The sequence below is a fragment of the Balaenoptera acutorostrata genome, chromosome 4, assembly GCF_949987535.1.
Source record: "Balaenoptera acutorostrata chromosome 4, mBalAcu1.1, whole genome shotgun sequence".
Taxonomy (NCBI): domain Eukaryota; kingdom Metazoa; phylum Chordata; class Mammalia; order Artiodactyla; family Balaenopteridae; genus Balaenoptera; species Balaenoptera acutorostrata.
This window is the reverse complement of record NC_080067.1, coordinates 67,209,185-67,222,954: the sequence shown is the minus strand read 5'-3', so window position 1 is coordinate 67,222,954 and position 13,770 is coordinate 67,209,185. Positions and strand designations below refer to the sequence as shown.

Here is a 13,770-nt window from a genome sequence, read left to right as displayed (position 1 = left end):
GATAAGACCATTATCTTTTCTATAGACATTAACACTAACTATTAAAATAAAAAACCTTAATTCATGTACCACCTATAATCATCTCACATGATACCACATTGTAGTACACACATTGCTAAGACTTTACGATTACACCTAACATACAATGATAGCTAAAACTTAGAGCCTGTCTCATTACTGACACTTTCACAGTCTACCTGATTATGTTCCAGCCTTTTATGCCACACATGGTATATTACTATTAAACAGAGCACTTAGCTAATCCCTCTCACAAACCTCTTCAAAATATACACAATAGTGGACATGCATTTCATTTTAGTTCCTATAAATCTTATAGGGAGGCATATGTCAACAAAGAAATAATTTCCTAAGGCAAGTGAATTTCTACCTGAATTCTCAATTGCTTTATGCCGCTTATTTGGAAGGGCCACAGATACATCCTCATAATCAGGGTCAGTTTCTTTGATTGTTCGCTTGATTCCAGACATGATGACATTCGTTCTTCACTGTGAAGCAATAATACATTAATTAATAACACTGCTTGATATCAATACTTACATGTGTACACACATACAAAAGGAATAAATATTACATAATACTGATATTTATAAGTCTGTGTAAATACACACACATCCCTTTTAAAGCTAAAAACATAACTAACTTCAGAAGTTCACTGAAAAAAAATCATCATCTGTTACAAAGCATGCGTTTCCCTTTCAAAAGAAAATCCTTTAACAAGGCAGCACATTGTTCAGACCTTCCAAAAGGAGCCAGGCTTTCACAGAAGGGACCTCATATAGAAAGAAAAGAAACCAGATTTTGATGAAAACATGGTAAGCCCACAATATCCTGGAAACCACAATGCATCAAATATATTACAGAATACGAGCAATATAGCTCAGTAAACAATTTATTATACAAATCCTCAGTAAATAATTTATTATACAAATCCTCTCTCTGGTATTTACATAGTACATGCTATATAACAAGTATTTAATAAATATTATTGTTACTGATCATTTATTATTATTCATAATAAACACAAACTGTATAGACTTATATTAAACTAACAAGCTTGCAATATGGTAAACAAGTCCTAGGTATACAAGTCTTTAAACAAAACCGTCCCATAAATCTTTAGATCTGCACTGTCCCAATACATTAGCCACTAGCCATACGTGGCTCCTTAAAGTTAATTAAAATTAAATAATATTTAAAATTCAGTTCCCTTTCCTACATTTCAGAACACTAGCTACATTTCAAGTGCTCAATAGCCATCAGGGCCAGTAGCTACTAAATTGGACAACAGAGATGCAGACCATTTTATCACTGCAGAAAGTTCCACTGGACACCGCTCCTCTTCCAAACTGTGTTTCATTGAGCACTTATTAATATTTCATGAGTCAGTTTAGGAAATGCTGTACAGATCAGCACTATCCAAAAGCAACATAATGTGAGCCACAAACGGAAATAAACATTTTCTAGTGCCCACATTTAAAAAAAGAAAAAGAAATGGGTGAAATTAATTTTAATAATACATCTTATTTAATCAATGTACCCAAAATATTATCATTCCAATGATATAATCAATATAAACAAATTAGCAATAAGATATTCTACATTCTTACCTTTGTACTAAGTCTTTTACACCTAGAGTACACCTTAATTTGGACTAGCCACATTACAAAGGCTCAATAACAACCTGTGGCTTAGTGGGTCCCTTACTGGGCAGCGAGGGTCTACTGACAGATAAGAAAACTGGTCCAGGGAGGTTAGATGAGTTGCCCCTTAGAAGACTGATCTATGACAGAAAAGACAAGAAGAGCTCCCTAATTTCCAAACCTCTCCTCTACCACTGATGGAGATTATTTACCTAACCAAAGGCAAAAATACACAAAATGTATTTATTGAGGTTATAAACAGTTTTAAAATAAAATTAATGAAAATAAAATATAACTCAAAAATTATTATTTTTTTATTCACTCAAAGTTAAAACAGAAATAACAATTTAAAAGCCTCTCAGCTCTTAGTCCAGTTCTTTCACCCATCTCTGAGGTAGACTCACTTGATTCAGCTGGGAGAGACTCATTATGTAATGATATGTACGTAAATCCTGGATCTAGAACATTTTTCTTATAATTGTTATTTTGTATAATGGCCCTAAGCTTTAAAATGTCCTACCTGCTCCCCCCCAGCATTTATAAACATCCTAAATCAAGCCATTTAATGTTTGTTCACAATCATTACCTACCTGCTCTAATTTAGAATATAAATGAGTATTTTTGGAGAGTCCTGAATCCAACTATTATTTTCTGTTTTTAAAGCTTATAAAAAGTGAGAGTAGGGTATTGTTCTTTCAGCCTTCTCCATTTGGTCGGCAACTAGTTATAGACAACCTGAAAAAATCTTGGGCAGTTACATAAATAATACTTTCTTAAAAATCAATAAACCTGGGCTTCCCTGGTGGCACAGTGGTTGAGAATCTGCCTGCCAATGCAGGGAACACGGGTTTGAGCCCTGGTCCGGGAAGATCCCACATGCCGCGGAGCAACTAGGCCCGTGAGCCACAACTACTGAGCCTGCGCGTCTGGGGCCTGTGCTCCGCAACAAGAGAGGCCACGATAGTGAGAGGCCCGCGCACCGCAATGAAGAGTGGCCCCCGCTTGCCGCAACTAGAGAAAGCCCTCGCACAGAAACGAAGACCCAACACAGCCAAAAATAAATAAATAAAATTAAAAATGTTTTTTAAAAAAAAATCAATAAACCTCACTCCTTTTTCCTTAATGCAGATAGAAAAAGAACAACAACAACAAACCCTCCTACTATCAAGATAAACCTGGTATCAGAAGTAGATACATCATAGCAGATATCCAATCTGTTTTGCACCATACCATTTCCTCAGTGACCACCTGTCTTCTACAGTTTACCAAGAGTCTTACCAGATTATCTGTAAAAATGAATGAGTCCAGCATCACCTTTACTCATCCATCTAGCGGACTTCATAATCTCCATATTCTCTTCCCACACCCCCTCTCTCCCCAAGTACTCTCAGGAGTAATGGTGGCTCCTCCCCCAAAAGGTTGGGGATTCTTGAAGAAAACAGTATTTTGTTTTACCCTCACTTAAGGGATAAAGCAAAATTCTCTTTTGACTTGTGCTCTAAAACTGAGAGAATAGAAGGGAAAAAAGAGAAGATTTTGGAGGTGCAAGGGGGTGCGGTGGGTAAGGAAGAAACCACCAATGAATTAACTTATGCTGTCAAGGTAATTCACATTTTCATGCAGCCCCTGTAAATAAAGCCTTTCCTGTCATCTTTGGGCATAGGTTTGAGCTCCTCCTGATAAACATGTTGAGGAAGATTTAGGTCTGTACTGAACATTTTTAGTAATTGAGGTCTGCTTCTGTTCTACCAAGAACAATACTAAAGGACATACATGCCACATTCAAGTACATGCTACCTAAGGCTAGGCACATCTGCCAAGGCATGCTCTCACCATGATGTAATAAGTAAGTATGTGGAATGTGTAACAAATGATCCATGTAATAGTAAGTTTTGGATTCTTCTTGTCTGTCTTTGAGATTTATGAAAAGGAAATACGAACAGTTGTTAGATATTGTCAGGTTCAACTTTGAAACAAAATGTCCTACTAATCCTCTTAAGGGTTTGAATCAAATGAAATTGAAAAGAATACTGACGTGGTAAACTGTTAAAAAAGAAAATCAGTTACTGTTCATAATTTGTCTGTGAGAAAGGATTTTCTCCATACCATGGGACCAAATCCAAATACAGAAATGTATGTAATGCTGATTCCTCTAATTTAAAAATTTTCTCTCATTGAAATAGCTTCTTTATAAAAAGTAAACACTGTCAATTTAAACTTTAAAAATACACATTCCCCTCCCCCCATGTATTGTAATACAATGTAAGAAAGCAAAACCACCCTGTATCACACCCATTCAAATAACATAAACAAGTCTAAGTTTTTGAAAAAGGTTAAATACCAAAAACAAACAAACAAATTTTTAATGCTCTATACTTTGAAGAGAAAAATAATTTTTAAAGGAAAATTGTACAATTTAAACACAAAAATTATGTAATATAGGGTCACTAGAAATTCTTAGTAAAAGGTCTTAGTTCTCATGTTAGAGAAGACCTAGAATCTAGTCCTGGAACCCTGTCTTGCAAACACCACATCATATAAGACATGGCCAACTCTTGGGTAAAGGAATAAAATCTGATAAATAAGGTTCCTGGAAACTTTACTAAGTGAGGTACCTTCTCAATATAAAATTCTGTGATCCTCATGACATTTGAATCTCATCAGAACCACTGTATTTCGTGCTTTCACTCAAGATGACTTTTCCTATCTGATTTAAGAGGGAGGATGGGGAGCAGCAGGTACAATCATTTTCCATCTGCTTCCATACAGACAGATGCTCCTAACATGTTAATAATGACTTTATAATTCTTTAGCCCTGTCCTTTCTGTAGTTTTCATTTCAAACAAAATATTTTCCCCTCTGTAAATAAGACAACTAGTGCTCCTTTATTAAACATGTGAATGAGAGAATCCATTCTCCTCTATTAGCCAGATAGCCATTTCAAAATTGTCTACAAAAAACAAAACAGGAGAATGGGTAAACAAATTGTAGTATAACCAATGAACTCCCGATACAACCAACAACAGGAATAAATCTTCATTATGGTAAGTAAAAGAAGCCAGACACATAACAGGAGCACATACTGAATGATCCTATTTACATGAAGTTCAAGAACACACAAATTAATCTATGGCGAACGAAAACAGAATAGTAGTTGGGGTGCTGGTAGTGGAGACTGACTGAGAAGAGGAATAAAGACTCTTTCTGGGGTGACAGAAATATTTTATATCTTTTTTTCCCCCGTTTATTTGTACAAATAGCACAGGGGGACACCAGTCCCATGCAGACAGCAGCCCAGGGGTCACACCGGTCCTTCTGTCCTCACATTGGTAGATTAAGGCCTCTACTCTGGAGCCTTTGTGGGGGTCTAGGCAGCTTTGGGAGCCTGAGCTGGACTGGAGTTGGAGCTGCAGCTGTACCTGCAGCTGCGGCCTTGGCCTTGGCCTTTCGCCGGCAGAGCCTTAAGGCTTTAGACCCTTAGCGATACGGGCACGAGCCTGTTTCCCAAACTTGGGGTGAGCGATGTACGCAAGCTGACTGAGCTTGTGGCTGCCGCCCTTTGGGATCTTGGGCTTGACCTCCTTGGGCTTTAAGAGGGCCTTGATAGCCTCAGCATGTGCACTCATGGCCTTGGCGTTGTTGACCTAGATCTTCTTTAGGCCCTTCTTGTGCTTCTCGGCAAAACACATATTTCTCAGGAACTTGGGGTCCACCCCCTTAAGAGATTCATATCATTGTGATTGGGGTTTCTTGATGCCATTTCTGTGCCATTTTCGGGACTGGTTGTGCGTGATGTGGTTCTTGGACTTGGCCATGTCTGCACCAGGGCCCACCGAACTTTTTTTTTTTTTTTTTTTGGCTGTGTTGGGTCTTCGTTGCTGTGCGCGGGCTTTCTCTAGTTGCGGTGAGTGGAGGCTACTCTTTGTTGCGGTGCGCGGGCTTCTCATTGTCGTGGCTTCTCTTGTTGCAGAGCACGGGCTCTAGGAGCGCAGGCTTCAGTAGTTGTGGCACGCAGGCTCAGTAGTTGTGGCTCACGGGCTCTAGAGCTCAGGCTCAGTAGTTGTGGTGCAGGGGCTTAGTTGCTCCGCGGCATGTGGGATCTTCCCGGGCCAGGGCTTGAACCCATGTCCTTTGCAGTGGCAGGCGGATTCTTAACCACTGAGCCACCAGGGAAGCCCCGAAATATTTTTTATCTTAATAAAGCTGTAGGTTACACGGGTACATGCAATCGTTAAAAACCCATTCCAACTGTACACTTAAAATCTGTGTATTTCACTGTATGTAAACTGTAGCTCAGCTCAGAAAAGGACTATACAAACATATCTGAACATGCCCTCTCCTGCTTGAAATCTTCCAGTGGCTTCCCATAACTCTTAGAATAAAATCATACTTCCTAAAATGACCTACAAAATGTTACATGAATTGGGCCCTGCCTGCTTCTCCATCCTTAATCACTAAAGATCCAGACACACTGATTTTCTTTCTTTTTGTTAAAATGTTTTTTATTTCTATTCTTTTTAAAATTTATTTATTTCATTTATTTATTTTTGGCTGCGTTGGGTCTTTGTTGCTGTGTGCGGGCTTTCTCTAGTTGTGGCGAGCGGGGGCTACTCTTCGTTGCACTGCGCAGGCTTCTCATTGCGGTGGCTTCTCTTGTTGCAGAGCACGGGCTCTAGGCGTGCTGGCTTCAGTAGTTGTGGCACGTGGGCTCAGTAGTTGTGGCTCACGGGCTCTAGAGCACAGGCTCAGTAGCTATGGTGCACGTGCCTCGATGCTCTGCAGCATATGGGATCTTCCCAGACCAGGGCTTGAACCCGTGTCCCGTGCACTGGCAGGCGGATTCTTAACTACTGCACCACCAAGAAAGCCTTGGTTTTCCTTCTATTCCTCAAAAACACCTCAATCATTCCTTAGGGTTTTTGGACTTATGGTTCCTTCTGCCTGGAATGCTCTTCCCCCAGGTTAGCTTTACCAGATGCCAGCTCAAATGCCCGCCTTATCAGAGAAGGCCTTCCCTGATCATACTACCGAACACAGCTCTCCCCATATTCCCTCTCCAAAGTTCCTGGAAGGTCTCAATAAATTATTTGCTGAATAAATAAATGAAGGGATAACTAAAATACATGCCAAAATATAAATACCCACAGGGAACAAACTACTAGCTTTCATCATTCTTTCTATAATACTTACAAATCTATTTGTTGATATTGCTATGCCTTCAAAGGTATTATAGCCAAATGTTTAAAATAAAGGGATATGTAAAGATATTACACACAGACACATGCAAACAAAAAGCATACGTGGCAAGATTATTGGCAGAGAGAATAATTTAAGGCAAAAACCATTTAATACAAAAAAGATTGTTAGGGAGATTAACCAAGATGGCGGAGTAGAAGGACGTGCTCTCACTCCCTCTTGCGAGAGCACCAGAATCACAACTGGCTGCTGGACAATCATTGACAGGAAGACCCTGGACTTCACCAAGGAGGATACCCCACGTCCAAGGACAGAGGAGAAGCCACAGTGAGACAGTAGGAGGGGCGCAATCAGAGTAAAATCAAATCCCATAACTGCTGGGTGGGTGACTCACAGACTGGCGAACACTTATACCACAGAAGTCCACCCACTGGAGTGAAGTTTCTGAGCCCCACGTCAGGCTTCCCAACCTGGGGGTCCGGCAAAGGGAGGAGGAATTCCTAGAGAATCAGACTTTGAAGTCTAGTGGGAATTGATTGCAGGACTGTGACAGGACTGGGGGAAACAGAGACCCCACTCTTGGAGGGCACACACAAAGTAATGTGTGCATCGGGACCCAGGGGAAGGAGCAGTGACCCTGGGGGAGACTGAACCAGACGTACTTGCTGGTGTTGGGGGGTCTCCTGCAGAGGCGAGTGGTGGCTCTGTTTCACCGTGGGGATAAGGACACTGGCAGCAGAGGTCCTGGGAAGTTCTCCTTGGCGTGAGCCCTCCCAGAGTCTGCCATTAACCCCACCAAAGAGCACCGGTAGGCTCCAGTGTTGGGTTGCCTCAGGCAAAACAACCAACAGGGAGGGAACCCAGCCCCACCCATCAACAGTCAAGTGGATTAAGGTTTTTTTTTTTTTTTTTTTTTTTAATTTTATAGCTACTTTATTTATTTATTTATTTATTTTTGGCTGTGTTGGGTCCTCGGTTCGTGCGAGGGCCCTCTCCAGTTGCGGCAAGTGGGGGCCACACCTCATCGCGGTGCGGGGACCGCTCTTCATCGCAGTGCGCGGGCCTTTCACTATCGCGGCCCCTCCCGTTGCGGGGCACAGGCTCCAGACGCGCAGGCTCAGTAGTTGTGGCTCACGGGCCCAGCCGCTCCGCGGCATGTGGGATCCTCCCAGACCAGGGGTCGAACCCGTGTCCCCTGCATTAGCAGGCAGACTCTCAACCACTGCGCCACCAGGGAAGCCCCTGGATTAAGGTTTTACTGAGCTCTGATCGCCACAGCAACAGGGAGGGAACCCAGCCCCACCCATCAACAGTCAAGTGGATTAAGGTTTTACTGAGCTCTGACCGCCACAGCAACAGTCAGCTCTACCCACCACCAGAGCCTCCCATCAAGCCTCTTAGATAGCCTCAACCACCAGAGGGCAGACAACAGAAGCAAGAAAAACTACAATCCTGCAGCCTGTGGACCAAAAACCACACTTACAGAAAGAAAGAGAAGATGAAAAGGCAGAGGGCTATGTACCAGATGAAGGAACAAGAAAAAACCCCAGAAAAACAACTAAATGAAGTGGAGATAGGCAACCTTCCAGAAAAAGAATTCAGAATAATGATAGTGAAGATGATCCAGGACCTCGGAATAAGAATGGAGGCAAAGATTGAGAAGATGCAAGAAATGATTAACAAAGACCTAGAAGAATTAAAGAACAAACAAACAGAGATGACCAATACAATAACTGAAATGAAAACTACACTAGAAGGAATCAATAGCAGAATAACTGAGGCAGAAGAACGGATAAGTGACCTGGAAGACAGAATGGTGGAATTCACTGCTGCGGAACAGACTAAAGAAAAAAGAATGAAAAGAAATGAAGACAGCATAAGAGACCTCTGGGACAACATTAAACGCAACAACATTCGCATTATAGGGGTCCCAGAAGGAGAAGAGAGAGAGAAAGGACCAGAGAAAATATTTGAAGAGATTATAGTCGAAAACTTCCCTAACATGGGAAAGGAAATAGCCACCCAAGTCCAGGAAGCGCAGAGAGTCCCATACAGAATAAACCCAAGGAGAAACACGCCGAGACACATAGTAATCAAAGTGGCAAAAATTAAAGACAAAGAAAAATTACTGAAAGCAGCAAGGGAAAAACGACAAATAACATACAAGGGAACTCCCATAAGGTTAACAGCTGATTTCTCAGCAGAAACTCTGCAAGCCAGAAGGGAGTGGCATGAAATACTTAAAGTGATGAAAGGGAAGAACCTACAACCAAGATTACTCTACCCAGCAAGGATCTCATTTAGATTTGATGGAGAAATCAAAAGCTTTACAGACAAGCAAAAGCTAAGAGAATTCAGCACCACCAAACCAGCTCTACAACAAATGCTAAAGGAACTTCTCTAAGTGGGAAACACAAGAGAAGAAAAGGACCTACAAAAACAAACTCAAGACAATTAAGAAAATGGTCATAGGAACATACATATCGATAATTACCTTAAACGTGAATGGATTAAATGCCCCAACCAAAAGACACAGACTGGCTGAATGGATACAAAAACAAGACCCATATATATGCTGTCTACAAGAGACCCACTTCAGACCTAGGGACACATACAGACTGAAAGTGAGGGGATGGAAAAAGATATTCCATGCAAATGGAAATCAAAAGAAAGCTGGAGTAGCTATACTCATATCAGATAAAATAGACTTTAAAATAAAGAATGTTACAAGAGACAAGGAAGGACACTACATAATGATCCAGGGATCAATCCAAGAAGAAGATATAACAATTATAAATATATATGCACCCAACATAGGAGCACCTCAATACATAAGGCAACTGCTAACAGCTATAAAAGAGGAAATCGACAGTAACACAATAATAGTGGGGGACTTTAACACCTCACTTACACCAATGGACAGATCATCCAAAATGAAAATAAATAAGGAAACAGAAGCTTTAAATGACACAATAGACCAGATAGATTTAATTGATATATATAGGACATTCCATCCAAAAACGGCAGATTACACGTTCTTCTCAAGTGCGCACGGAACATTCTCCAGGATAGATCACATCTTGGGTCACAAATCAAGCCTCAGTAAATTTAAGAAAATTGAAATCATATCAAGCATCTTTTCTGACCACAACGCTATGAGATTAGAAATGAATTACAGGGAAAAAAACGTAAAAAAGACAAACACATGGAGGCTAAACAATACGTTATTAAATAACCAAGAGATCACTGAAGAAATCAAACAGGAAATAAAAAAATACCTAGAGACAAATGACAATGAAAACACGACGACCCAAAACCTATGGGATGCAGCAAAAGCGGTTCTAAGAGGGAAGTTTATAGCTATACAAGCCTACCTAAAGAAACAAGAAAAATCTCAAGTAAACAATCTAACATTACACCTAAAGAAACTAGAGAAAGAAGAACAAACAAAATCCAAAGTTAGCAGAAGGAAAGAAATCATAAAGATCAGAGCAGAAATAAATGAAATAGAAACAAAGAAAACAATAGCAAAGATCAATAAAACTAAAAGTTGGTTCTTTGAGAAGATAAACAAAATTGATAAGCCATTAGCCAGACTCATCAAGAAAAAGAGGGAGAGGACTCAAATCAATAAAATCAGAAATGAAAAAGGAGAAGTTACAACAGACACCGCAGAAATACAAAACATCCTAAGAGACTACTACAAGCAACTTTATGCCAATATATTGGACAACCTGGAAGAAATGGACAAATTCTTAGAAAGGTATAACCTTCCAAGACTGAATCAGGAAGAAACAGAAAATATCAACAGACCAATCACAAGTAATGAAATTGAAACTGTGATTAAAAATCTTCCAACAAACAAAAGTCCAGGACCAGATGGCTTCACAGGTGAATTCTATCAAACATTTAGAGAAGAGCTAACACCCATCCTTCTCAAACTCTTCCAAAAAATTGCAGAGGAAGGAACTCTCCCAAACTCATTCTATGAGGCCACCATCACCCTGATACCAAAACCAGACAAAGACACTACAAAAAAAGAAAATTACAGACCAATATCACTGATGAATATAGATGCAAAAATCCTCAACAAAATACTAGCAAACAGAATCCAACAACACATTAAAAGGATCATACACCACGATCAAGTGGGATTTATCCCAGGGATGCAAGGATTCTTCAATATACGCAAATCAATCAATGTGATACACCATATTAACAAATTGAAGAAGAAAAACCATATGATCATCTCAATAGATGCAGAAAAAGCTTTTGACAAAAATTCAACACCCATTTCTGATAAAAACTCTCCAGAAAGTGGGCATAGAGGGAACCTACCTCAACATAATAAAGGCCATATATGACAAACCCACAGCAAACATCATTCTCAATGGTGAAAAACTGAAAGCATTTCCTCTAAGATCAGGAACGAGACAAGGATGTCCACTCTCACCACTATTATTCAACATAGTTCTGGAAGTCCTAGCCACGGCAATCAGAGAAGAAAAAGAAATAAAAGGAATACAAATTGGAAAAGAAGAAGTAAAACTGTCACTGTTTGCGGATGACATGATACTATACATAGAGAATCCTAAAACTGCCACCAGAAAACTGCTAGAGCTGATTAATGAATATGGTAAAGTTGCAGGTTACAAAATTAATGCACAGAAATCTCTTGCATTCCTATACACTAATGATGAAAAATCTGAAAGAGAAATTATGGAAACACTCCCATTTACCATTGCAACAAAAAGAATAAAATACCTAGGCATAAACCTACCTAGGGAGACAAAAGACCTGTATGCAGAAAACTATAAGACACTGATGAAAGAAATTAAAGATGATACCAACAGATGGAGAGATATACCATGTTCTTGGATTGGAAGAATCAACATTGTGAAAATGAGTATACTACCCAAAGCAATCTACAGATTCAATGCAATCCCTATCAAATTACCAATGGCATTTTTTACGGAGCTAGAACAAATCATCTTAAAATTTGTATGGAGACACAAAAGACCCCGAATAGCCAAAGCAGTCTTGAGGCAAAAAAATGGAGCTGGAGGAATCAGACTCCCTGACTTCAGACTATACTACAAAGCTACAGTAATCAAGACAATATGGTACTGGCACAAAAACAGAAACATAGATCAATGGAACAAGATAGAAAGCCCAGAGATTAACCCACGCACCTATGGTCAACTAATCTATGACAAAGGAGGCAAAGATATACAATGGAGAAAAGACAGTCTCTTCAATAAGTGGTGCTGGGAAAACTGGACAGCCACATGTAAAAGAATGAAATTAGAATACTCCCTAACACCATACACAAAAATAAACTCAAAATGGATTAGAGACCTAAATATAAGACTGGCCACTATAAAACTCTTAGAGGAAAACATAGGAAGAACACTCTTTGACATAAATCACAGCAAGATCTTTTTCGATCCACCTCCTAGAGTAATGGAAATAAAAACAAAAATAAACAAGTGGGACCTAATGAAACTTCAAAGCTTTTGCACAGCAAAGGAAACCATAAACAAGACGAAAAGACAACCCTCAGAATGGGAGAAAATATTTGCAAATGAATCAACGGACAAAGGATTAATCTCCAAAATATATAAACAGCTCATTCAGCTCAATATCAAAGAAACAAACACCCCAATCCAAAAATGGGCAGAAGACCTAAATAGACATTTCTCCAAAGAAGACATACAGACAGCCACGAAGCACATGAAAAGATGCTCAACATCACTAATTATTAGAGAAATGCAAATCAAAACTACAATGAGGTATCACCTCACTCCTGTTAGAATGGGCATCATCAGAAAATCTACAAACAACAAATGCTGGAGAGGGTGTGGAGAAAAGGGAACCCTCTTGCACTGTTGGTGGGAATGTAAATTGATACAGCCACTATGGAGAACAATATGGAGGTTCCTTAAAAAACTAAAAATAGAATTACCATATGACCCAGCAATCCCACTACTGGGCATATACCCAGAGAAAACCGTAATTCAAAAAGACACGTGCACCCGAATGTTCATTGCAGCACTATTTACAATAGCCAGGTCATGGAAGCAACCTAAATGCCCATCAACAGACGAATGGATAAAGAAGTTGTGGTACATATATACAATGGAATATTACTCAGCCATAAAAAGGAACGAAATTGAGTCATTTGTTGAGAAGTGGATGGATCTAGAGACTGTCATACAGAGTGAAGTAAGTCAGAAAGAGAAAAACAAATATCGTATATTAATGCATGTATGTGGAACCTAGAAAAATGGTACAGATGAGCCAGTTTGCAGGGCAGAAGTTGAGACACAGATGTAGAGAATGGACATATGGACACCAAGGGGGGAAAACTGCGATGAGGTGGGGATGGTGGTGTGCTGATTTGGGCGATTGGGATTGACATGTATACACTGATGTGTATAAAACTGATGCCTAATAAGAACCTGCAGTATAAAAAAACAAACAAAACAACTAATACTAAACTTTCATTGGGTTATTTTTATGGAAATATGTTAATATAAATGTTTCAGACATTACATGAAATTTCTAAAAATCTTATATGTGTATGGAAATATGTATGGAAATATGTTAATATAAATGTTTCAGACATTACATGAAATTTCTAAAAATCTTATATTTGTATTTGTATGGAAATATGTATGGAAATATGTTAATATAAATGTTTCAGACATTACATGAAATTTCTAAAAATCTTATATTTGTATTTGTATGGAAATATGTATGGAAATATGTTAATATAAATGTTTCAGACATTACATGAAATTTCTAAAAATCTTATATTTGTAGTTGTATGGAAATATGTATGGAAATATGTTAATATAAATGTTTCAGACATTACATGAAATTTCTAAAAATCTTATATTTGTATTTGTAT

At 39.2% G+C, this 13,770-nt stretch overlaps 1 protein-coding gene and 1 pseudogene across 7 annotated transcripts in view; both read right to left on the bottom strand.

The window, feature by feature from the left end:
- Positions 1 to 13,770, bottom strand: part of YEATS2 (YEATS domain containing 2) — a 119,733-nt gene that overhangs the window by 83,968 nt on the left and 21,995 nt on the right. For all 7 annotated transcript variants that reach the window (XM_007195339.3, XM_057544965.1, XM_007195341.3 and 4 more), the window contains exon 2: positions 389 to 506. In XM_007195339.3, coding sequence (XP_007195401.2) covers positions 389 to 488 — 100 coding nt within the window. In that variant the 5' untranslated portion in view covers positions 489 to 506. The remainder of the gene's footprint in view (positions 1 to 388; positions 507 to 13,770) is intronic.
- LOC103013142 (60S ribosomal protein L29-like) lies at positions 5,005 to 5,578 on the bottom strand (annotated as a pseudogene).